Source organism: Geospiza fortis, unplaced genomic scaffold, assembly GCF_000277835.1.
Source record: "Geospiza fortis unplaced genomic scaffold, GeoFor_1.0 scaffold381, whole genome shotgun sequence".
Classification (NCBI taxonomy): Eukaryota; Metazoa; Chordata; class Aves; order Passeriformes; family Thraupidae; genus Geospiza; species Geospiza fortis.
This window is the reverse complement of record NW_005054348.1, coordinates 2,350,160-2,375,292: the sequence shown is the minus strand read 5'-3', so window position 1 is coordinate 2,375,292 and position 25,133 is coordinate 2,350,160. Positions and strand designations below refer to the sequence as shown.

Sequence of the window (25,133 nt, the reverse complement as noted above, 5' to 3'; positions counted from 1 at the left end):
AAACCCAGGTGCATCCACATGTTTATGTAAAACTGGGGTAGCTATTCTAGAAAATTTCACAGGTAATCAGGCTCTATGTATCCAGAACACCTGCTAAGTTAGCTAATTTTCCAAAGTCCAATATTTTACAGAGGTGACAGGAAGAGTTGGTGTTTTGCATAACAAAGGATACCTTAGTAGGAAGTAGGTATTAGAGATACTTAAACATTTTGGCAGTCTATTTTCAATTCAGAACTCTGTATAAGCACTGGAAGTGAATAAAGAATGAACATTCTTAGAGAAATGTACCTTCTCTGAGGTATTTTGAAGAATGATGTCAAAGTGGGCCAACACTGATAAAAATGTGCAGATGCTTTTTTTAAGCTTTTCTTCATCCTAAAGTAAAAAAGTAGTAGTAAAACTATGCAGTAAGTAAAAAAGAATGTAACAAGAGATATGTATATATAAAATGTTTTATACTTTATGCATTTTCACACCATGTTCTGCACATGAAATAATAATGACACCATTAAAAATCTACTTGTTTCCACAGCCAAATTTCTGAAAATACAAGGTCGATATTATTAGGATTTAACTCTTCCTAACATGTTATTTGCTTTTTCCTAACACATCAATCAGAATGAAATATATAGTTGTGTAAGTGAGCTAAAATTCAACCCAAGTTCACTGTATTCCCCCAGGAATGCAAAAGGTCAGCACCATTCCACAGCCTCTTGCCTGGGGCTCCTGCTACCCAGAGCTCAATCTGCAGCTCACGCTGCAGTTGCACACTGAGCCACCTGCACTAAATCTATTCCTCAACACCAGGAGAGCCTCTGAAAATGCAATCTGTATTCCTTTCTCATAAATCTACGTGTTTTCTTCTTGCTCTGATGGTTTGAAGGGCCCACTGTGATAGTACATTTGTTATCAGCATGAAATCACTTTGATCCAACAAATTATCATCTGCTAAAAGGACAACAATTCCAACAGCCCGAGCTCTCCTCAGTCAATCACAACTTTTGGGTATCATCACTCAAACCCTGCATCAGTTCTAAAATCTCATTACAGAACTCCACTGTGAGGAAACTCCATATTAAAAGTTGCAAACTGAATATGTATTATCCAAGTCATGTTCTCACTGACAAGGAATATGGGACAAAAAAGACAAAGGTGGGCTGTGGAAACCACAAGTAACTTAGACCTCCAGACCCAGGATCTAGGGCATCCATGTGGTCCTGATGGCTCTTATATTGGACTACTCTTGACTCACTATGCCAGCTCCACTCTGCCCAAAATAAAACATCATAAAAGGCAATCTCTCAACAGGAAGAATTGACTTTTCTTGGGCCAATTTTAGGTGTCTCAGATTATTGCTCAGACTCACAAGCTAAACTGCTCAGCAGCCCTCTGCTTTTAAAGGAAGACTGGAACACACAGAAAATAAGGAATGGGGTAGCAAACTGTACCCTCTTTGTTCAAATTACTCTCCAAATGAATGCCAAAGGTCTTACTTACATAGCAAAAGCAATCCCAGAATTTATCAAGGAATTGGGGATATTTATGTAGAGTCAAGATAACAATCCATTCTATGAAGTATTTCACAGATGCCTGATTATTACTGAATCCAGCCTGAAAAACTCTGTCAAGAGTTCCACACAAAAAATTCTGAGAAAACAAAATCAGGCAATCCTTTAGTATATTATTAGAGTTATATCCATGAAGAAAAAAAAATTAAATAAAACAACATTCTCACCTTTATCATAGTATTGCATATATTTTTCGCTATGCAAATGAAAACATTTTAAAACCATCTAATTTCTTTATTATACTTCTCAAATATTTTTTAATGAAGCAGCATTTGATGAAAGTAACACTTGTCAATTTCTTGACTATTCATAAACTAGCAACGTTTTTACTAAATGAAAAGCTTTCAATCAGATAGTAAGCACAAACTTTTACTTAGCTTTTAACAGGAACAATCTGGCCTCCTAAAATTCACAAATTTAAGAATCAGTTTGCAGTATCCTCTAGAAATGCATGATAAATCCATGACTTCAGGCAAAGAATTAAACGACACAAAATTTCTACAACATAGAACTTCCACATCAGGCACAGGTTACATGCCTTTTATAGCCTACTGTAATTTAACATATGCAGCTTGCATGACACTAAATTAGGTCTTGAAAGTAGGTACTTATTTATTTATTTAAAAATTAATTGTAAAGACCAATACCTGGTTAAGCTTTGGGAGAAGAACTAGGAGTGTCTGCCAGACCCGGTTTTTAATTCTATGCTGCAAAGAGTTGGCATAATAGCGTGTTCTAGACCTGGATACCAGCTCATCCTGAAAGAAAATTAAAAGGTTTATAGCCTATTCTTCCTTTAAATTTGAATACATGTAAATACACTTTTCTGTACTAAGAAAGCAGCATCTACTACACAGCTAGGATCAGCACTGAACATAAGCTTAGGAAAATATATTTACTTAATTTATTAAGAATTAAATTCTGAAGCTTATAATTAAACAATAAAGTAAGCAAATATCTACTAAAGCTCACTTTTCCCCACTTGGTAAATCTCACAACACAAATATTAATCATTTCTCAGCAGTACTTAATTGAGAGGAATGAGGGGCTCACCAATTCCTACTTCTTCAGACAAAAGCAGGATTCAACAGTACCAGAACGTATGGGTGATGTTCTAATAGCAGCTGCAGTAATTTACCACTGACTTTAGACTCCTGTCAATGCATAAGTAGCTATGATATAAACAAAAATTGGACCCCTACCTTCTCCATTATTTCTATCTATAAAGGTATTCTGTGGAGACAGTAGCTCTCTCAATTTAAGAGGCAGTCTGCAATAGTTAAAGTGAAATGCAGTGCTTCAGAATGCAGCCTAAGGGAAGATTCTTAATGGAACAATGATTACAATTTGAATTATGTTCCAGGAAGCCAAAATATACACTAAAAGGAGAGAAATAAATGCAAAAGGCAATTTTTACTATTCTGGTTGAATTAACTTCTGTCTCATAACGAAGAGAAGCACATTGCTTGGCAAATCTAGAGAGGCTACACAAACAACCATACATGCATCCTGACAACTGTAAATATTTTGCATTTTACTAGTTGTACTAACAGTGCATTTATATACCAAGAGAAATTAATTTTACCTTATCAAGTAGTTTGATGAAAATGTCTTCCATAAATGTCTTATGCAAGATATTTGATCCATCCAACAAGCACAGAAATTTAACAGCACAAATGCGAACAAAGTGATCATCTCGATTCATACTGTAAAATATTAATAAAAATAAAAATCAAACTCTACTTGTTTAGACATAAAGATAATTCCTAAATTATAAAAAAGCACCACACATTATCTGGAACAAACAGCCATCAAGTTGTCTACAGTGAGACAACATGCAAATACCCAGAACCGGAATTTTAAAATCTGTTCGTCATTGGTGATGAAAAAAATTAGTGAGTTCAAAACCTGACCCTGAGTCTATCTAGAGTTCTTTAGTAACATCTAGGTGTTTAAAAAACTTTTCTATGGAAAAAGCTGCATCAGGAAGTTTTTAAAATTTTGTGCCTGTAAACTGTAATCTTTTAACAACTAATTTATGCTTATGGTTTGGTCAAATATCTAATCCCAAACAACACTTCCTATTAGTTAAGTACAGACATCCAGAATAATTCATGGCAAGAGTAAAATTAATGACATTATAGGCTGTGACAACTGCAGAGCACCACAAGAAAATATATGAGTACCAAAAAGCTCTTGGAGAAAATACAGGAGTAGTGAACTTTTGCAGTAGACCTTTTTTCTGAAGTTCAGGTTTTATAAACTACTAACATTTCTGAAAACAAGGTGACAGAACTTTTTCTCTGACTTTCTTCCACTGAAAAAAATGGGAATGAAACTATTAAAAAAAAATAAAAATCAACAATCCAGTAGCAAAGATCCCCACTTCAAAGGCTGGAAGCAGAGCCTTTGGGCAGTACACAGTAGAAAAGGGCTTGCAACCAATGGCAAAAAGGTGGCTCAAAATCTGGCTGCATTAAAACCTGAGTTTTTTAACTGTCTTTCTTACAATGACAAGGTATGTATTAGCTCAGCACCCTATAAAGCATTACTTTATTGAGGTGAGACAATGAGGAAGTAGTTATTTCAGCCACAGTCAGATTAACAAGTGAAATATATTTTCCTGAAAATCCATTTTTCTACAGTTTGTATTTGAATTATGAATATAATGTGATGTACAACCATTTTACCAGTCTTTTAAAAGGTTATGAATATATTCCTTGTGGGTCCCTTCCAACCTATGCTATCCTATGATGTTATGATAAGCAGCCAACTTCAAAATCAGCATCTTTCCTCTCAGCATCAACCAGGACAAAGACACAATTCACACCAAATACTGTAAGATGTATCCTCAAAAGCATTACCTTTCTGTAACAACATTTGCTGCACATTTTTCTCCAAGATTTTCTATGAAGGCATGCACATCCTGAATGTGTCTTCAGAGATGAAAGATGACAAAGCAACAAAATTAGCAGAGTAACATACAAAATCTGTTTTCAGTTTTTCAATAGTCATCTCCAAGTTTAAAAGAAAAAAAACCCACACAAAATTTTAAAAAATCCACAAATATTTTTTAATATACCTTTGATCTTTCCTAAATACAGTTCCAAAGACACAAGCCTCAGTGATAAGTTCACTATAATTTCCAGCATTTAAGAAAGCATTTGTCAAGGCACTTCTCTCATCAAGAGTGGGAAATATCCAAGACTGACAACAATGACTAAGGACTACATTGAAGACTCCAGTCTTTGTAGTGGACAGATCTATGAGCTTGAAAATTATCTGAAAATAAGAAATAAAAGATTCAAAATCTAGTTTTCAGAAGCGCCAGATCTATTAGAATAAAATTGCAGTGATATCTATTTTAATAGGTCTCATGGTCTTTTGCATCCTATCTCTGCTCAGATAAATGCTGTCTTCAATCTGTTTATAATTCCCTGATATAAGAGCAGGCGAATGGGCAACAATTGGCCCAGTATATACTTATAAACCAGAATTGATCTTTGCTTAAACAGATAAAATGCCAGATGCTTTAATCAAATCTCCTGGTAAGTGGAACAAATGAGCCAGGGCTTACTTCATGAGCATAAACCTAGTGTTTTAATCAATCCTTATACCAATTTACAAAAAATAATTAAACATAAAGCCAAATTTCTTACATAAGTTGCCATATCACTAGTTCTGTTCTTTAAGGAGGATTACATTAATGTCAAAGTTCATATTTATGTTAAAGTGCAAAAGTGTCTTTGTACCATTTATGTTTTGTTTTTAAGAAGGGCATATTTATGATATTTGAAACTGCTATCTAAAGTTTCTCCAAAAAGAAAAACAAGAAAAACAAAACAAAACAAGAAAAATGGCCCCAAAACATTTCTTTCCCCTCCTTAGGGTAAGTGCAGGAGTAAATTTCACATACAAAATAAATTTTGTTTCTAAGAAATTGCAAGCATCTGGGAGAGGGCGGGGAGATGCAGAATGAACAGGTAAGGCTTTCTAAAAATTCCTTTTTAGACATCAGTTAGAGCTGTCCATGAAAATGGTTTTTCAGTAACAGCTCCTATTAGACAAAGCTGCTTTGCTTCCCTGCATTGAAATGACACTTTTGATAATGTGAAAATCCTTTGTCAGTAGTGCCGATTTTATAGAGAAAGTTGTTCTGAATTGCTAAGCATTAAAGTACCACAAAGATCATGAAGAACTTAAAACTGAAATACTGCAATGCAGTCTGGAGAAACACTTGCTGGAAAGAAAGCTCTAAACTAGAAGCATATAGGGTTTTTACCAAGAACTCAAACCTATTTTCCAGTGCAAAGACAGGCATTGTAACTTTCCTAGTAATTCCAAAATTAAGTCATTGTTTCACCTGTATGGAAGCAGCACAGCATTTACTATGTGTTTCTCAATCCTGAAATTTTTTTCAGCTGTTTCACTAATATAGTAGAAGTTCAGGACACACAAAAGAAATTTATGATATTTAAGTTCTAGCATAATTAACATAAGAATAATCACAAACTAAAAAGAAGTGTGCAGCAGAAGAAATTAATCTAAAGACAGTGCTCTGGGCACCTCTGTGGAAGCCCTTCTTAGTATTACCATAGCAATATTCCCTTTTTTGACTCAAAAATATCCCTTTGTTCCACCCCTTCCAACTATTAAAAAGACAGAGTGCACTGTGGTAGACAAAATTAAAATTGTGCTTCTGTGACAATCAACATCAGGCAGGTCCATATTTTCTTCTCTTTAGCTACAATTGCACAGCGGGTCAATGGCACAGGGACTGTCGAGGGCTGGAATAAGAATATACATAAGTAGACACTTGCTTGGGAACTTTATCTTCATTTTCTTATGAAGGGGCAGAAGGTGGCTCGACCAGAAGCCCTTTGTTGAGTATAGGAGACCTTCATTAGCTCCTTGATGCCTGCTGCCATGGTATGTCCCACTGCAGACAATGGGATAGCTGTCACACAGACTCAACACTCTCAACATTGGCAAAACACACCTTACATAATGCTTGAAATACTAATGCTGAAGTTAAGGCAGTAATTGTAAGAATTTAAACAAGTTTTAAGATCAAGAAAAACAAAATACTAACTATAGCTCATTAGTTATTGCAACACTGAGCATACAATTACCTGTTACAGATAATCATTAAAATTAAAAGCCAACTTCTACAACAGAAGAGATAATTTATCATCTTTACATACATTTCTTATTTTGGCCTGGGTCCACAGGGAGACTGCAAATGCAAAGTGTTTAAAATAAAGAATGGTAACATTCATTTCAATCAAGTTTTTAAAAAAAAACGAAGAGAAAATAATTGGGGCTACATTTCAAGGTAATGAAGGCTAATACAGATATATCACAGCAGTTTTAAACAGCTAGGAAGTGTCTATTTCTGTGTTTTATTAAAAGCAATTTTGCTGCATCTGGGCTGAAAATAAATTTGAGACATTTGCCATTACTTACAGTTATGAGTGTGACACCAGGACAGGGCTACTTTTGGTGACTTCAAAGGAAAAGTGCAACCCTCCCAGTGCGATTTTTGTGCTAAGGGCAAAGCAGCACATGTGGTTCAAAATCTAACAGACAAATACACTGGTAGACAATTCACAATGTATTACTAAAGTCTTGCACTCACTGTGGACTGTTCTGTACAAACATTTAATTAATGCTTAGAGGGAAAAAAAAAATCCCCAGGAAAGATCATGTAAAAAGAAACAGCTAACAACTTTGCAGTGTATAAAGCCAATAGGAACCAACATCCCAGTACTGAATATGGTTTTCTGGACTTAATCAAAAAAAGAACACCACTCTTGGAGTTCTGGCAGATGCATAAGTCTTACAGAAGAAGAATAAAGATTGTATTTTTCTTCTTAACTCTGGAAGCAGGTCTCCTATGCAGTATTAAACTGAACTCTAAGGTGACTGTGTGTTTTTTGTTTTCTGCACTTGGACTGTCAGGAAAAGAAGCCTTTAAAGAAGCAGTAAAAATGCTTTATTCAAGAGCATGTACAAAATTTTGAACTGGTCTAGCTTTTTATCTAAGACACCATTTTCATAAAGAGTAAACTATTAGAAAAAGGCATCAATTTCCCATAATATTAATACTTTATGACAGTTCAGGTGTCAAATCCTAAATAAAATAGTCAAGAGGAAGAGGAAGTTTATTTTTATGTAAAAATAAAATAAAGTAAAAAAACTAATTTTACTGCATGCAGAAGATACTGAACAGTCTAAAAAATCAAAGAGACAGTACTTTTCATTTTCTGTGCCACAAGATGAAACAATATATTTGTTTATCTTCAATCTCATTCTCAGGTCTTTTATCTTAACACCCTCAAACCTGGGCCTTTTCAGAAATGAAAAATTCATAACAATAGCTGAAGGGAAAATAAAGCATAAAATACCTTTTTACATCCACACAAAATTTATGTTCCCTTCTCAAAAAAAAAGAATAATTCTTGAAACTGACCTCTTTTATTTTGGTATATGCTTGACCTTTCGCACTTGCAGCAACAGCTAGAACCTCAGTATCAAAGATGAACTGAACAAAAGCTTTTAAATTGGCCCAAAATATTAGCTGTGTGTTGCTCAAAGAGGATATAATTTTCCAAGCCAAATCAAATGCTTCTATGCAGAGAGCCTCTGATGAGTCCAGAAGCTGTAAATAAAGAGATAAAAAAAGTGTTACATTTAACAAAAAAAACACCCAAAAAACTATTAATACTGTGCAGGTTCATATTTTACCTTGGGAACAAGGACTTTCATGCAGTCAAACACAGGTGAAACTTGGTCTGAAGGAAGAATAGACAGGGCTTCCAATGCAGACTGCAGAATTTCTTTTGACCTTTCAGCCGTGGACAGTGACATTACTGAAGTTTCTTCACACCCTTGAGCCAGAGTTGCAAATGAATTTAAAACAAAACGGAGGCAAATCCACTGGTCACGAACATAGCGTGCAACAATTTTCCCCCATCCTTGAGATGCCTTTTCTTCACATAAGCTGTGAAAATAATACTTTTCTTAAATAAATATTGTGTTAAGTTTATCCTGCACATTCCTACTCCACCAGGAAGTTCTTAACTGTACAAACTCGCTGTACTACTCATTTGAGTACTCACTGTACTCAAGGTGCTAAGTTTCAAGGCAAGAGTGGACAAGTATATGGAAAAGAAATCTAAAAATGAAGTGGTTTTTAAAAGAGAAAAATCAATTATGGGCCTAGTCAGTCTCATCAGTCAAACCCCTGTGAGAGTGTTCAGTGGAAACATCACTATGTGCTGGCTGTGTTTTTTTGTTACCCAACTATTTGGGTTTTGGCTCTCTGGCTTCCTCTGGGTTTCCCTTCCCAACAGTAAATAATTTACATTTAGGCTTGCTTGTGTACATGTCATGGCTTTCTGCAGTGTGCATATATTTAATCTCGCCTAAGGGTAATCAGTGTTCCTAGCTAGCTCTGCCTTCACAGAACTAGAAGACTTAACAGAAGAACCTTTAAAGCAGGCATAATTGATCAGACCAATGTTCCAAAACCTGGATGTTAAAACAAAAGAGCAACTGAGTGAACAGTTTGTGTGCATAATTCTTCCTTTTTATCTTGGCAAGAAGTTGTCAAAGAACAGGAAAAGCCAACATCTTAACCACTGCTTAATCAAGTTTGTTCTAGAGAATTACTGAAGCTTTAGCAGACATACCTATTTTTTTCTTCAAGATAAGATGGCTTCTTTAATACTTCATTGAATTGAGAAAAGGAAATGAATTTCTTCAGAGCATCCACAGAAGGCATAGATTCCAGGTGCACTTTCAGCTCCCCATCCATTACCTCACATACAGCTGCCAGAGAAGCCATGCTAGCTACTTTTCTAATTTGGTCCTTAAGCTTCAGCTCCTAAGTAAAACCAAATCATACATGAACAAACACACACGAACTTCTCATGATACAAATAACCTACTCATAACATACTTCTAATAATCCTCCTCTTGGCATCACCACAGACATCATAAGGCAGCAACTCTGCATCCTTCTACTTCTGTATTTCTTCTCCTGAGCCTAACACAGCTTGGCTTGGGCTGGGTCAGCACAAACGTTCACAAGTTACAAGCACTGACAGAGGCATAAATATTCCAAATTACAGCCACTTGGGCATGAAGTGCAGGCAGTGTGGCTGTGATGGAACTCTCCTATCTTGCCAGGTCACAGTTCATACACACTGCTGGAGAGCAATTAGAAAAAAAGATGTGGGTCCAGTTAATCAGAAGCCCAACACAACAGCTAAAATTTTGAATACAACACACTAGCTGCTCGAAGCACCTAAAAATTACAACCATGCCATGGTTATTTTGTATGATAAACACATATATTCAAAAGAGGCATGAAATTAAAAGTCTCATTTTAAAAAATGCCAAGGAGCATATAATGCCTGTATAGTAAGAAAACTTTGATGTTATTAAAATATCTCCAAGTTACATCTGGCTGTCTAGAGCACAGGAAAGACTTTTTCATCTCTTATTACACAGCATTTTCTTCTTCTGAAACTGAAGCAGCTAAAGAAACCATAACGAAAATATAATTCCTCTAAATTCAAAATAAGTTGGTAAAGGCCCCCAGTGAATACTAAGTTTGAACCAGAAAATGTTTACTTTGAAACTACTGGGAAAACTATATAATTCACATAAATGAAGGAAAAAAAAATTAATTAAATATTGTTCTTTGTTCCCTTAAAACACAAACCTAGCTAACCAAATACTTACAATCTTTTAAGGTGTTATTAACTGTTCTTGAACAAAACAATAATACCAAATAATAAGACCAAAGTTTATATTGCCCAACAAATCTTAATTTAAATCTCCTTTTTGTCATGGAAGTTAGTAATGTTTATTTACCTTTTGAAAATTTATCTATTTCAGATATAGTAGCCTAACACATAGAACTATGGGACAATCAACATAACTATATGAAAATGCCAAAGCAATGCTCAGTTCTGGAGCTTCTTTTTCTCTCTCTGTATGTTCCAGGTTTGAAGTCAACAAGCACAAAAGATATTTTCATTTAATAGTTATTTGATCACTAAGATTAGTTCATATTTGAGGAAAAAGAAATTTTGAGTACATAGTTCATGATTACAGTAAGAATTTTACTTTAGCTATATAGACTTCTAAATAATGCAATATAAAAAAACCAAAGTACTAAAACTCTTAGCTACAAATATTATACATTCACATTACACTGCTAAATGTAACACATTCCTTAACATGTGTGTTAAGGAATACATATGCACATACACAGTCACACAAACTATTATTTAACTTCACATTAGATATAATATTATGCATTATAAACATCACAATAGCAATAAGTAATTGTATGTTAACTTATGTTTAAAGTATGTCTATATAATTATTAATGCAGAATCTAAACTCTGCGTATTAGCAGAATTATTAGTATATGTTTTAATTACTACTTATTGGCTTGTTTTATATTAATATTTATTGTTGTAAATAATGTTAAATTACCTTTTCAGAATTTCTCTCCTGAAGATTACGAATAGATGCATGTATCAGGGATGAAAGGAAATTCTTGATAGGTGACACTTTCTTCAAGTTGACTTTCAAGCACAAATTCATTATCTCTGGAATTAAAGCCAAGTACAGATCACAACGATCCAAGTCTCCAACCTAAAAGTGAGGAAACAAATTCAATTCCAATCAGTAAGAGGGGGAAAATTAAACTGAAAATTGGAAAGAAAACTACTGGTAACAATGACAGCAGAAGGAAAACTACAACATTGCAATTGATCAATTTTAATTTTGGGATTTGTTTGGGGGAGGTTACTAAATTCTAAATCTTAAAAACTGACTTTCAGATGGCATTCGATTGATCCAACTCTTTTGATTTGCTTAAAAAGTCTCAGGTTTCTTTGGGGTAGGAACTTAGAAAACACTGGGCACAGCAATGAGCAAACCGTGTAAGATAGTCAACTAAGATGTACTAAAAGCCTCCAAACACCTAACAACTTACATCCATAGCTAAACTAGTAGATATTAAGCAGTACATGATACTCAAGATTTCTTACTATATGATTTCTTTAGATTTAAGAAGAAACAAGAAATGCAGACTACAGACACTAAACACTACTTGTGAAGACACTTCCTTTTCCCTTCTTACTGTGTCCATTCAAAAAAGTTAACAGAAGTGTTTCTATGCAAATTGACTTTCTAGGTGTTCAAAGATTTTATATGAGCTTTAGGAACACTGGAAAATCAAACTAACAAGCAAAACCCCACCCAAGTATGTCTCATAATCATTACTTACAGTGCTTAACTCATTGGTAGTAAGCCGTCGGAGAACAAATTCAAGAATACTCTCCACAGGTGTCACAAGAGATTTCCAGATAAAGAACAGCACTTCATCTGTGTGGAGGAAAAAAAAGTATATATACAGAAATACAAGTCCCTTAAGAATTTTATTCTATCATGCAGATTTATTTATGTTACAAAGTTATACAGTAACAGTACTCAAATACCTAAAAATAACGTGAAACACCTCTGTAGTCTTTCACAGTGTAAGCCATAAGGCTGAAATAATCAAACCAGATTATATTATTTCCTGAGATTCACAATGTATTAGTTAACCATAACCCACACAAGACCAGAAGACCACAGGCCAACTTTCCAACTTTTAATGCACACTTTTGTTCTAGTCCTAACCCTCTGCACAGATTATTGAACTTAGTCTCTATTAAATACCAAAAGCTTTCATATGCAACAATTAACTTCATGTGAGAAAAATATACTTGTCCATTCCTAGTATTTATTGACTTGAAAACTGGTTTTAGGGGTTTGCTGGTCGTTGGTCTGGTTTTTTTTGATGTTTAGGAAAAATTCATCTTTGGAAATACTGTAACCTTACAAGATTTCAGCTGAGTAGCTTCCAGGCTTAACATTGTAAATGAAAATACAAAATTACGACACAAAATGTGGTATTGTCCATAAGAAAAGGCTAGGCTACCAAGTATACCACATGTACATAGCATTTCACAAACAAAGACACAAGTTTATACACAAGGGAGGTAGGTCACTCTTGTAAAACATATTTAACCACAAACACACTGCAGTCTGTGTTTCAAGGGTAAGGGCTAGCTGAAAGCCAAGGAAATAACATGTCTGTATGAAAACAGAGTAAAATACTCTGCATGGCCACCTTGTTTTAAAAATACTAGTCATTAGTTTCAGTGTTTAGGAGAATTACCCAGAGGCTACAGCTGCTGTTTCTTTCTGGAGTTGACCCTAAGTAACACTTCATGTAGCAAAACTACTATGAAATGGAAGGCCTGCAAAAAGTAAAAATATAAAGGGAAACATTTCCAGAAGTTCCAAATCCATACTGTATTTGCTTTCAACATTCCCTACTAAAATGGCTCATTGGACTACATTTCTAATGCTTAAATTGTTTAGAACCAACAGTTCAATTATGTCAGATTATCATCATATTTCATCATGAGTCTCACATCACTAAAGCATCATCTGCACTTTACAGACATAAAATCTTCAGTTAAGCATGTTGGACATAAACCCCAACTCATTACCAGTGGCTCTGTGACACTAGCAAAAGAGAATAATTACTAAAATCTTACTGCTTAAAATAATGAAATCTAACAACAGTTTAGACAGCAAGAACTGCAGAAGAATGCTGATGATTTCAGCATGCCTTTCAGACATGTCTATCCCTGTTAAAATATTCTTAAATAAAACACTTCCCACTTGTAATTATTTTTGTTTTACAAGGTTAAAATCCTTTATTACTCCCTACCATTTTACTGTTTTCCATTTGACAAACAGGACTTTTCACCTCCCACTTAATCAACACAGAAACATAACTTCGGTATTGCACAGCATTAATCTTCCCACTCCACACCTCAGTCAATTCACAGCTGCACAAAAAAAATATTTATTACTTGGTTCTCCTGTGCAGAAGGAAGAAGCACAAAACCACTGTAGAAAATAATTTTAAGAAAAGCAATCCTTGCTTAACATAAAACTACATGCAATTCAGAAAGCCTCTCAAAAGACTGATGATGGGCTGTACTGGAGAACCTCTAGGGACCTTCAAAAGGATGGGGACACTGCAGGGCTCAGCCTTGCCATACCTTTGGAACTCTGTTAGCAGAGCTCAACATGCCATGTCAGCTGTCAAAATTCCCACAGCAGGAGCAATCCATTGCAGGTGCATTAGCAAGCACAAGAAAAAAGGCACAAGGAACTTATTCATTATTGATACTAAAAAATGAGCATGGGCTTGCATGTGTTTTGTAGGGTTCTGTTTCAGGCTTGTTCTACCCTTGTGCTGTAGGCTGAATGCACAGTGGTAGCTTAGTGGACACTTTTTCCAGTTTAGTTCATTTCAAGGAGCTCACACTTCACCAGTCAGAGACCATGGCCCAACATGAAATTTAACAGCCTGCATAATTAGTGTTCAGTATGTCACACAAACAGCTAAAATTTAAGAGGGCAGGGGATTGAATGTATACAGCACTTGTTAAAATGAGGGCGGGCATTTATTTTGGGACTGCATTTAGACACGTATATGAAACCTGGACATATAACCTAAAACTATTTTTGTTACAAATAAGAGCCTAGATATGGAACCTCCCCACTCCAAAACTACTCTTCTATTCCATATTATAAACACCCTGAATAAAATTCCAAAATAATCTGGGAGAGCAGAAACCAAACGCCAAGATCCCTCCTCTTCCCATTCAGCAACCCGATTCAATGAAAATAATACAGCAATTGTTCATTTGCTCTCAGGAGAAGCACTCAGGTCTATTCTGGTTACAAACTGACCAAGTTCTCTCAAAAGGAATAGTAGGACTCCATTGTTTTTGTTCAAACTCTCCTGAAAGGTCTACAAGTTAAAGTGCTCCATCTGTGGGGGGCAACAGTCCCAGACAGACAGATCACCAGGCTTGTATTTCAGAGGGCACCTCTTAGCCTACCAGTCAACTCAGAAAACAGGATATGCAGCAGGATCACTTAATGCACTCAGGGAAGACTCTGGCTGAACCTGCGGCATCTGAGCGGGTTAGGCTGGGATTCTGCTGTTACTTCTTTCTGAAGTGTCTAAATGATTCATGGAATCCACACATTTGCCTATAAATATTTGCAATACTCTTCAAATTTTAACTGATAATCTAATCCTAATGGATAACAACTGCTTTCTCTGAAGGCTTCCACATTCTCAATTCCCAGTCCTTAGGACACCTGTAAGATTGGACCCACAGCTCAAGTTATAACAGACATGCCAGATTGCCAACTTTTGCATTTACCACTTCTAGGCCAGTATTAGTTTGTGACTGTAGCCATGAAACAGTGAAGGAGCTTAGCTGCAGTTAAGACTGTAATGAACAGAAGACACAGTAGACTGAAGATGTCACTAACCATCTTGTGCATTGGAACATTTTAACCAACGGGTCTGCAATAACTTCAAGAGAAGCTGAAGGCTTTTATCTGCTTTCAGTGTTGGTATGTAAGCATTACTGCCAAGTTTCATCAAGACATCCAGAAGAGGGTTCAAGAAAGCCTCTAGTTCAATCCACTCTATGTTGCTTTTTCCACTACACAAAAACAAAAATTAAAAAGAAAGTCTTCTTCTGAGTATCTGCCTTAAGTGCTGAAGTTACTTATGGAAATAAAGAGGACACGTTTCCAAAACACTTAAGTATCTTTAGAATGTTACCCAGTATATCAGCAGCAACAGTTGGACAAGGCCTAAGGAATGATCAGGCTGATGGAAAGTCTACAGAAAAAAGAGGACAGGTTCCCAGCTTCATCAGGCTTCACCGGACCCTTCAGGAGTGAGGGGATTGAAAAAGACAGAAATGTAAAACAAGGTATTTCATACTTACCTGCATTTATTCTTCATCTGCTCCACGTCAGCAGCCAACAGAATCATTGTTGAGACAAGCTTAGCTTCAAACCAGTCAGGCATAAAGCAATTTTCTCCTGATTAAAAATATTTTAAGGTTTCCATAGTAACTAAAAAATACCTTTGCATTAACTTCTAAAACTTCTGTGTTTGTAACTTATTAAAATAAATTAACAGTAGAAAAAACAATGCTAACATAAGTATTACTACTAATTTTTGGCATTTTTTATCTAGATATAAATTTGACTCTATTGGTCTTTATGCTCAAATAAATTTTAGGCAATATGTTACGTAGCAGTTCACAAAAGACTTTTCCGTTACTTTAAAAAAATATATTAGCATATTCAAATTAATTTAATGAAGAACATAATTCCACTATGCTCCATCTGAAACACTTGCAACCAGCTGTGATTTTGACCACAGAACTAACCACATAAAGAAGCAGTACTATTATGTAAAGAGGAAATTATAAAAAACTAAGTTTCTCTTTTTATCAATCTTTTATACACAACTTTATCATCATACTTACAAAATTATTCCTAAATAGCACAATGTAAGTTGATTCAGGTTTTTTTTTTAACCTGAATGGTTATGAAAAACTGGTATGTTTTCTGGCTTTGGGAATTTAGAAAACAAAACACACTTGGGAGGTCCAATTCAAGCAGCTGGATGTGATTCTTTTTTTTTTCCCTCTAAAGAGCTTCCTATTAGTTAAGTTTCATATAAAACTGGAATTACAAACATCACTTTTTACAAGTGAAATGCAGTTGCTTGCCATGGAATTGCAAATAATATAAACCTAGGACTAAACAAACATATCAGGAAGAAGGTCTGCCAAAATTTTTAGCAAATTTACCCTGAAACATCAATGGAGAGAATTCGCTTACTACTCCTCTAACAGTAAGACAATCCAGTCAAGTTTCCTGGTCTGCAGGAAGTTTCTGAAGCTATTTATGATCAGCAAATTCTGACCTAGCTTTTTTATCTCCTCTACATATAGTACTTAAAAATGTTCAGTTTTGACTTTTTGGCAATATAAAACTATATTAAATTCACTATGACTGTGAATGCCACACAAAAGTTGAAGTATTTTTAAAAAAATCAATTTGCCATTCTTTTCAATGTGTCTGAAAGAAGACATTAAGCTGACATTGTAAATAACTCAAAATGTGGCAGTGAACAAGGAAGGCCCTTTTCCCTCTATAAAAACACCTGGTCATTTTACAAAGCTCTGCTGAGAAAGGTGGCAGAACTTGAGTGGGTTCACACTCCCTTGTGCTTTCCTCTGCCCCCTGCTTTCCAGAATTTTCAGACAACATCAAAAGAGTGACAAAATAAATCTAATGGACAAGCATCAGGGCAGCATTAAAACTGAACATTAAGACTTAATGTTCAATTAATACTGCAGGACTTTAATTTACGGAGGAAAGGAAATAAATATAAATTTTATTTATGGAATTAAAAAATAAGGCTCAAGCTTAAGAATTGCGAATACATAGGTTGGATAGAACTTAAACAGGTGCAATATAAAAAAAGAAACAAACCATTTTTCTAAAATCCAAGGGAATGTTGTAAATTTTTTTTTAAAATTCTCTTTAAAATGGTGGTTTTTATTAATACACATTTAACTTACTTTCAGATGCAGGTGTCTTAAAGTACTCTCCCACAAGACTGCGCACATACTGACATAATGATGATGTCTCCTGATGTTCAAAATCAAAGGTTACAGACTTCCTGAAGCACCTGTCATTCACTTGCAACCAGCTGCAAAGCTGAATGAAGAACGGTATGTTATCCTTGAGCAGGTCTGGCAGCTGTGCACTGACATCACTGATTTAACAGCAGCACACCAGTTTTTTGTGTTTGTTAAACACAAACTCTCACATCAGCAAACCCACACACTTCAAGAGGTGCTCACCAGAGCTACCTCCAGCCTTAGCAGATATTCCCTTCTAACTACACATAGAAAAATGTTCTTCCAGAGGCTAGCTCAGAGCACCCCCAAAAAGTCAGTGGTACCAATATAAGAAAAACACCAACTCTTAAAATGAAGCAACACTGCTAAAAATTCCTTTATGTCAGGAGGTTTCTTCCAATCAAGTGTTATCTAGTGAGACCAGCTTTTTTTTTTAACTCATATGCCAAAAATGAGTGGAGCAAGACGAAATGTACAGCATACATGACAAGAAGTCACTATGCAAAAAATCACTTCATCATTATATGGCTGTACAAGTAACCAAAAGTTATGGTTACATGATCAGCTGGCTCTAGTATATACTGCATAAAAAATTATTTCATCTTTGAACTTTCATTCACAGCATTTTACATCTTGCAAAGACATAAAATACATATCCTGTGAAAATTTACGATTTACAATCTCACTCCATGTGGTATGCACATTTTTCCCTTTGAGATTATCCTGCCAGTGATATTATTATTTCTACAAATGATGGGCTTGATGAACATAAAACCACCTTCAGTTCTCACCTCTGTCCATAACAAAGTATCTCTCCTTAGGGACTCCTCTGGTCTAAGGGACAGAAGAAAGCTTGAAACTTCTGGGAAGGACACTTTCTCCTGAAGAAATTAATCAAGATACAATAGCTGCCAACAAAATATACAACAAATAATACCTGTATGACAACTCAAGAAGTTTGCCTTTATCTGGCAAGTTTCAGTAAAAGAAATTCATTTTCTTTTTCGTGATTCAGACTAATTTCTGCCTCTTTGGGACCAACTTATCAGTACCAAGGAACAAAACTTAATTTTCCCAAGTATTAAAGTCTATCTGAAAAGAAATGAATGACTGTAAGAATAGTGCTATTCACTGGTGACACCTTTTAAATTAATGTAGGTAAGAGTCACTCATAAGTACTAGTTCTGCATTTCTAAAGAGAAATTCAGACAGGTTTATAGCCACAACACACAGCATGGAACACTACTTATTTACAAAGCCAGCTATAAAACAAACAAAACATGAATACTTTGACCACTGAATAAGTACAGTCCTGCTATTTCAACACTAATGGTTGTCTTATCATTCTGGTATCACAAATACTTTTATTATTAGGAACTACAGGAAAGTCTATTTAGTTTCTATCTGTCAAAACCTGAGTTTATGTAATGGATATGGAATAATATCCTGTTATGATAACTACCACATGAAAACCCTACAATAAAACATCAACTAATAAAAACTAATGAAAAAGAATATTTCTTATGAAAAACCAAAGGTAACAGAAGCATACCACACTTACATAGCACAATTTAGACAGTCACTAAAAAAAATTGCAAATCCAGAAAAATCAGAAAAAATACTGTATTTAGCATTTTTGTGAATATTGTTGGTCCTGTAAAAGTGTCACTGTGTTTCTATTACATAAAGGAAAAAGAAGAAACAAAAAAAAACCAAAACACAAAGCCCCAGACTGACCACATCTGTCAAATGCATAGTTGTTTGAAGAAGATAGCACTGAGCAGCTCCACGCAACAAAATCTGATGTGTAATCATAGTACATTGGAGGACATCTCTGCGAAGAGGAAAAATACACACTGTATAAATCACACACTTAAAAATGTAAATGTTTTCATGTATTTTCTAATTATTAACTATTTAAAATACATTAGATTGCATGTAACAGACATATTCCATCAAGTGTGGCACAAATACTGCCTGATCAGACCACAAACAATCCAGAACCAAGATTACTGTCACACGTACTTTCAAAAACAGATAATAAAACCTGGATGAGCACAAATCTAAAAAACCAGAAAGGGGAAGAAGAAAGAACAAAACAAAAACTAAAGGAAAAACCCCCATGATCATATCAGTTCAGACTGGTAATTTAATATTAGCATTTCTATCTGTAACAAGTTACAATGTTTCCCATCAAAATCTCACTCAAGCAAAAAACTGAAAGAAACTTTCAGTGATCTTTTATCAGCAAAGGTATATACAACATCTTTTTCTTCTCTTTTAAACTGCTTCTATTCAATATTCCTTCAACCACCAGTAAGATTTTATTTAAATGCTCCAATTTGATTAAACTGGAATGACAACTGATTTTTAGGGGCTCTAGGAAGTGAAAGCAGACACTTAAGAAATGCCAGTGTGATTAAGGTCCATAAGTAAGGCCAAGAACTTTTACCTAGACTTTTAGTTAGAAATCTTTCAGTTTCCAGCATTGTGGGCTGTCACCTGATATAGCCTCAATTGCTATTAAACCAGGCTGTAATGTAACTAGAAGAAAAGGAAGTGTGGTATGTATCAACCAGGAATTGTGGAAGACCAGGGAAAAATTATTCTAAAAAAGTAGAAATATGAAGCTCTAAAATGCAAAAACTCAGGTATTTTTAACTTCATACAGAGATATAAATACACTGGTTCTTTAATTACTTTCCTCTGCAAATTAGACATAAAGGAGACAGAGCCTTTAATTCCCATGCACAACCATTCCTTCAGAAGTAACAAACACGAATCAAATTCTGGCTCTGCAGATTGTCAGTACATTTCTTTGGAAGAAGGCTGTAAGAACACAATGCAGTATGTATTTTACCTTAAAGCATGAAGTCCTTCAGCACCAAGTACTTTACATGCAGGGATAGATGCCAAAGCCATAGAAAGAAACAAAATAGGAACAGCACACCAATGCCTACTAGTCATCTTCTGGATAAATTTTAACAGGAAGCTACCTTAAAATAAAAGTAAACAAAAGAACCCTGAGTGATTTTGTGCTCTCCAATGCTTTTAAATAACATGAACTCCAGCAGAAGAGTGATTTCTGACAATTAAATGAAAGACAACAGAATAATTTCCTAATTATTTCAATTTTTAAAATCACATTCCAAAGAAGTCTGTCAGTAAGGTGATATGAGACAAACAGAGAAAAACAGAAATAAACCTAATTTTGACTTTGGTCATCTGCATTAATGATCATGCCCAGGAATGGAATTTTAACTCAATTGTTTTGAGTACTAAACAATGCCTTTTTTAAGTTGATATTGAGCTTGTGATATGGCTGCCCATAGTGATTCAACCAGTTAAAGGGATGCTGGAATGGGCAGAGCAATTCTCAACAAGCCGCCACATCCACAGCTGGTGGAAGCAGGCTACCCATTTCGGGATTCCCCACCACAGACCCCTGTTTAGTGATAAAATACATGCCTGGGGACAGGGCAGAGAAATAGGGCATCTATGGCAGTACAAATACATACCAGGATACACCTGTACACATAGGGTGCTGCAGAGAGCTGATTCTACCCTGATTTGACCCAATTAGACCAGGTAATAACTTCTGGTGGCCTTCATTTTAGCATACACTAGCATCAAAATTTGGAACAGTCTCAGAAATCTTCCTCCACCCAAGCTCACAATGAAAGAATCCTTACTCTGTTTCAGCCCTTGGACTGGCCCTTTGGGATGTGTCACTACAGAAGTTATGACTAAAATAGTCTGGCAGATGAAGAAAAAAGAATCTCCAGGCACTGTTCACTTCAGATCTTAGGTGCTTGTTTGGGCTTTTTATTTTTCCATTAATAAAAAGCAAATCTGCTTCTTTTTGCCCCTAGAACAATTCTGTAGCTTTGTACTGTAAGATACCTTAAAGTCCCTGAAGACCTTTTCTCTGGAAACTCCACTGTCAGGACAACTATTCCTTTTTTCTCTCAAGTGAACACTCATATGACATACCAAAAGCAGCTCTATAGTTTTTCTTTGATTTATTTATTTTAAAAAAGATAAAGGTGAAATTGAAACATACCTTTTTCTTCTTCTGGAAGAAGAGTGAGATAAGTAGCCAAAAACTTCTGTAACCTCATTCCCAAAGGAGGACAGGCTCCTATTGATTGACCTGGTGCCCTGTTGGGTTTTAAAACATTAGTTACACAACTGGCATGTTAACAGCTTCAGGATTAGACATAACAGATTTAATCTAAAATCTAACAGGTTTCAAATGTTTAGAATTGCCTCTAAACAAAAACAAAAGTCATTCAGTGACACTCCATGAGACCAAGAGGGACAACCTATGCCTCATGAGAAGTCTCAGGATCCTGGCTATTAAGGATGAGCATCAGTCAAGAGATTCTACAGCTTTCCCTCAGCTTGATATTAACTGCAGCAGCCTTGTATATTCTTGGTACACTCAAACATGCACCCTTCTCTACAAATGCCAACATGTTTCACCAGAAATACAGAGCTAAGAGAGGAGACTAAGATTATGAAGTATTGATTCAACACAGCTCTAACATACTCAAACACTTGGCATTTGCTTCACCTTCTGAATTCCCATCCATACACGTCCATGGAAAGATACTGCAGACTGATAAGAGAAATGCTTAACTGATGCAGGAGCCTGCAGAGCTCACATTTGTCCTGCCATGTTTAGATGAAACAACCTATTTTGACTACACCTTACCCATAATCACCTAATCCAAACTATCACCAGTGATAGTCACTTTTATCCTCCCAAAAATGAACCTATTAATCCACTAAACTTTGTTTCATGGGCTTCCCCCACCAGATCAAGACTGTGACCATCAATTCGACCAAGGAGCATTGAAAATTGCAAAAATCAAGTCTTGTCACTAGATCCATACTTCATTTGTTCACAGCCACCCATCTTTCCTGAGAAACTCTCCCTGTCAGTAAGTTTAGCAGCACCATTTTTTATTAATGTGTTTTCCTTTAGCTAAGATTTTACCAACATACTTAAGCCAGTATTATTAGAACACATTTGCAGTAATCAAAAAATTAAATAAATAACTGATTAATTAAACCAGTGGTTTACCTGCTGTAGAGGGAACTTTCTGAGAGGGCATCCATTAGTGGTCCAATAACAAACTGGAAAAAGAAACAAGAACAATGGTGAAATGTACAGTTCCAAGGCACTGTTACATAGAAGCTAACTAGACTTATTTCAGCAGAATTTACAGGACAGAGCCAGAAATTAGAGAATACTCTTGTTAATGGTAAATAGTAGAAGCAAAAGAGGAAGAAACTAAAGGGAAGGGGAACCAGGAAAGTGAACAAAAAAAGAGATTTTTCCATTAAATACATTTCACAGAGTATTGCAAAATATGTAGGCAAGTAAAAAATCCTTTTGGAAAACAGACAGAGAAAATAGATTTAAACATTAAACAGAAGAACAACAAAGAGCCAACACAGCTAAAAAGACTTAGGGTGCATAGTAAGGTTGACTATTTCAAATTACTTATCAAGAGGATGACTTAATTTGTATAAATCTGGAATTTTAACCTCTGAGGGGAATGTTCCTGTGAGGTTTAAATAGTAAAATGTAGATCATTCCTTACTAAAGTGTAGGCTGGTTGGACAGTCAATACACATATGACAGCAACAAAAAAAATTAAGCTTCAATTTCCTCCCACTTAGAGAATATTTTGAACTGTGGGGGTTTTATGGGGGGTTTTATGTTTTATGGATACAATAATACACTGATTATGCTACAGAGACAGAATTTATCCAATTCCAACTACTGAAGCAATTAGTGTTAAGATCTGTTACAAATTAGAGTATTTGTTTCTTGTGGCAAGTGACAGTAACACCCTTACCTCTGAGAAAACAAATGAATTTGGAAGATGCTTTGTTTCATAAAGCTCCAGAAAATGAAGAATTCCTTCCTTTGTCAGTGTTTTATTCTCACTCTCAAACATTCGTCTGTAAATGCACACATGCCACGATGGGTGAAACAGCCAACAACCTGTTTACAAAACAGAAATTCTTCTGAACTGACACAGAAATTACAGTGACACACTAACACATAACAGTGACATTCTGGACAATGTTATAGTCTATTCACATTTCAAAAAGGTGTCTACGGCTATTAGTTTTATAAAAACACCTTGCTAAATCTAATTTAAAAATTATCACAGTTTTCCAAAGTTACTCTCTACTTTATTAGTTACAAATTAAAATTACTAAAAAGTGCCACATCCTCCTTCCTTTCTTTATACCAATGTATTTACCCACAAAAGTTTCACATTAATTTCCACTTTCCAAATCTCTAACATGTTACACTACCTCATTACATGTGCTCACATGCCCTAGACCCACTACCTCAGCACTCATTTTATTTATCCTCTCCCTACTTCTAACAAATTAAGTTGGGGGGTTTTTTCCCCCTTCTATAAAGTTGTGCAGGTGAATTGTCTCCTACAACCCCAAAAACCTCTGGCTTTATTTTCACATTCTCTTAAGTCAAGCAAAATACGGTGGGAAATGACCATTTAACTTGGATTTGCTGACAGAAAAATAGTACTTCAAGACAACATAGTAAGTAATAAATATATTACTACATAGTATGCTAGGATTTCTTCTGAGAGCAGAGTGGCCACTGCCTATGCATGTTTGCCAAACTACCTATGTATAAAGCAAACCTACAAAAACTGGAACAGCCACCCAGAAAACACCTAATTTGAGAAACAAAACATTACAGAAAGATGCTACTGAAACAGAAGAAGAAAACAGAGAAGTGTAACTTAACTAATATTTAAGAGATCAAGTAGAAAAAGTTCCATCTTACCTTTATCCCCTGATATGGCAAGCTCATATAAACTGTTTAGTTTTGGTAATACTGGCTTTATGACATGGATCTGAAATGCAAATCAAGTATCAATAATTTATATCTCCAACCTAGGAGCTGTCAGTTACTCGGACTAGAATTTACTACCAATAGCATTGATATAGCAATTGACAATAAAAGTACATTTAAAAAAAACAGCAAAGCCTGTGGTACGCAATACTCAGTCACAGTTTAGCACTGAAAAAAACTTCAATGATACCATATTTTAAGAAAAATATTTATTAATAACCATAGTATTCCTCAGAATGGTTATTAGTAAGTATTAACAGCACATCTAAAACTAAATATTTAAATTAATAGTATCTCAGTTACTGAACAATCATGTCCAAATAACATAGAATAACTACAGGGAGCTGGGCCCACTATTAATAGTTAACACCACAATACCATACAATTATGAAAGCCTCAAGTCAACAGGAATCTTTCTGCTGAGTACACTGGACTCACAAAATGGTTTTAATTCAAGGTACTTTACCACACAGACAGAGTCTGCTCTACCAAAGAGGGTCTACTAAGTGCAATCACCGGATTTTTCACTAAACTGGTTACCCTGGTCTTGCAATTACCTGCACTCCAGGTTTCTGTCACTGCATTAACGAGATGTATTCTGATGGCAGAGAGAAGTTCTGAATTTACTCCCAATGAATGACACATACTGTGTTTCAAGTATTTAAGAGTTGAAACAAAAGTATTCCAGTTAACGCTGACTTAGACATCCTCAATCACCAAAACTGGAAATACTCTGCCTACACAAACATTCACACATGCCACAAGTGAGGCAGCACGTCTATCCAGGATGGGCACAGACTTTACAGCGCTCCTACCTGGTTTCCTTCCAAAGTTTCCATTATCAAAATGTAAGTTTCCCAAAACTGCAGGAGTTCCTCGTTCTTCTCAGCAGACCACCAGAACAGAGTCGGTTCTAAGGAAAGAAGCCAAGGACAGGCGTTTCCCGCGGCCCCGCACGCCGGCCCCGATGCCCGTCCCGCTGTCCGCCCGTCCGTACCGTGCCCGCCGTCCGGGGCACAGCGCAGCTCGGCGCGC

At 35.6% G+C, this 25,133-nt stretch overlaps 1 protein-coding gene across 1 annotated transcript in view; it reads right to left on the bottom strand.

Annotated features, from left to right (window-relative positions):
* Positions 1-25,124, bottom strand: part of TARBP1 (TAR (HIV-1) RNA binding protein 1) — a 31,247-nt gene extending 6,123 nt beyond the window's left edge. Inside the window, exons 1-23 of the mRNA XM_005423201.3 lie at positions 25,096-25,124; positions 24,914-25,011; positions 24,030-24,099; positions 23,059-23,207; positions 22,278-22,330; positions 21,252-21,349; positions 20,049-20,184; positions 18,926-19,022; positions 17,980-18,069; positions 17,126-17,264; positions 15,473-15,569; positions 15,006-15,181; positions 11,881-11,978; positions 11,082-11,243; positions 9,263-9,456; positions 8,316-8,571; positions 8,041-8,229; positions 4,651-4,850; positions 4,433-4,504; positions 3,154-3,274; positions 2,216-2,326; positions 1,498-1,647; positions 289-375 (exon numbers count right to left, since the gene is read on the bottom strand). Of these exons, the coding sequence (XP_005423258.1) occupies positions 289-375; positions 1,498-1,647; positions 2,216-2,326; positions 3,154-3,274; positions 4,433-4,504; positions 4,651-4,850; positions 8,041-8,229; positions 8,316-8,571; positions 9,263-9,456; positions 11,082-11,243; positions 11,881-11,978; positions 15,006-15,181; positions 15,473-15,569; positions 17,126-17,264; positions 17,980-18,069; positions 18,926-19,022; positions 20,049-20,184; positions 21,252-21,349; positions 22,278-22,330; positions 23,059-23,207; positions 24,030-24,099; positions 24,914-24,937 (2,769 nt within the window). The 5' untranslated portion in view covers positions 24,938-25,011; positions 25,096-25,124. The remainder of the gene's footprint in view (positions 1-288; positions 376-1,497; positions 1,648-2,215; positions 2,327-3,153; positions 3,275-4,432; positions 4,505-4,650; positions 4,851-8,040; positions 8,230-8,315; positions 8,572-9,262; positions 9,457-11,081; positions 11,244-11,880; positions 11,979-15,005; positions 15,182-15,472; positions 15,570-17,125; positions 17,265-17,979; positions 18,070-18,925; positions 19,023-20,048; positions 20,185-21,251; positions 21,350-22,277; positions 22,331-23,058; positions 23,208-24,029; positions 24,100-24,913; positions 25,012-25,095) is intronic.
* Between the last annotated feature and the right edge of the window lie 9 nt (positions 25,125-25,133).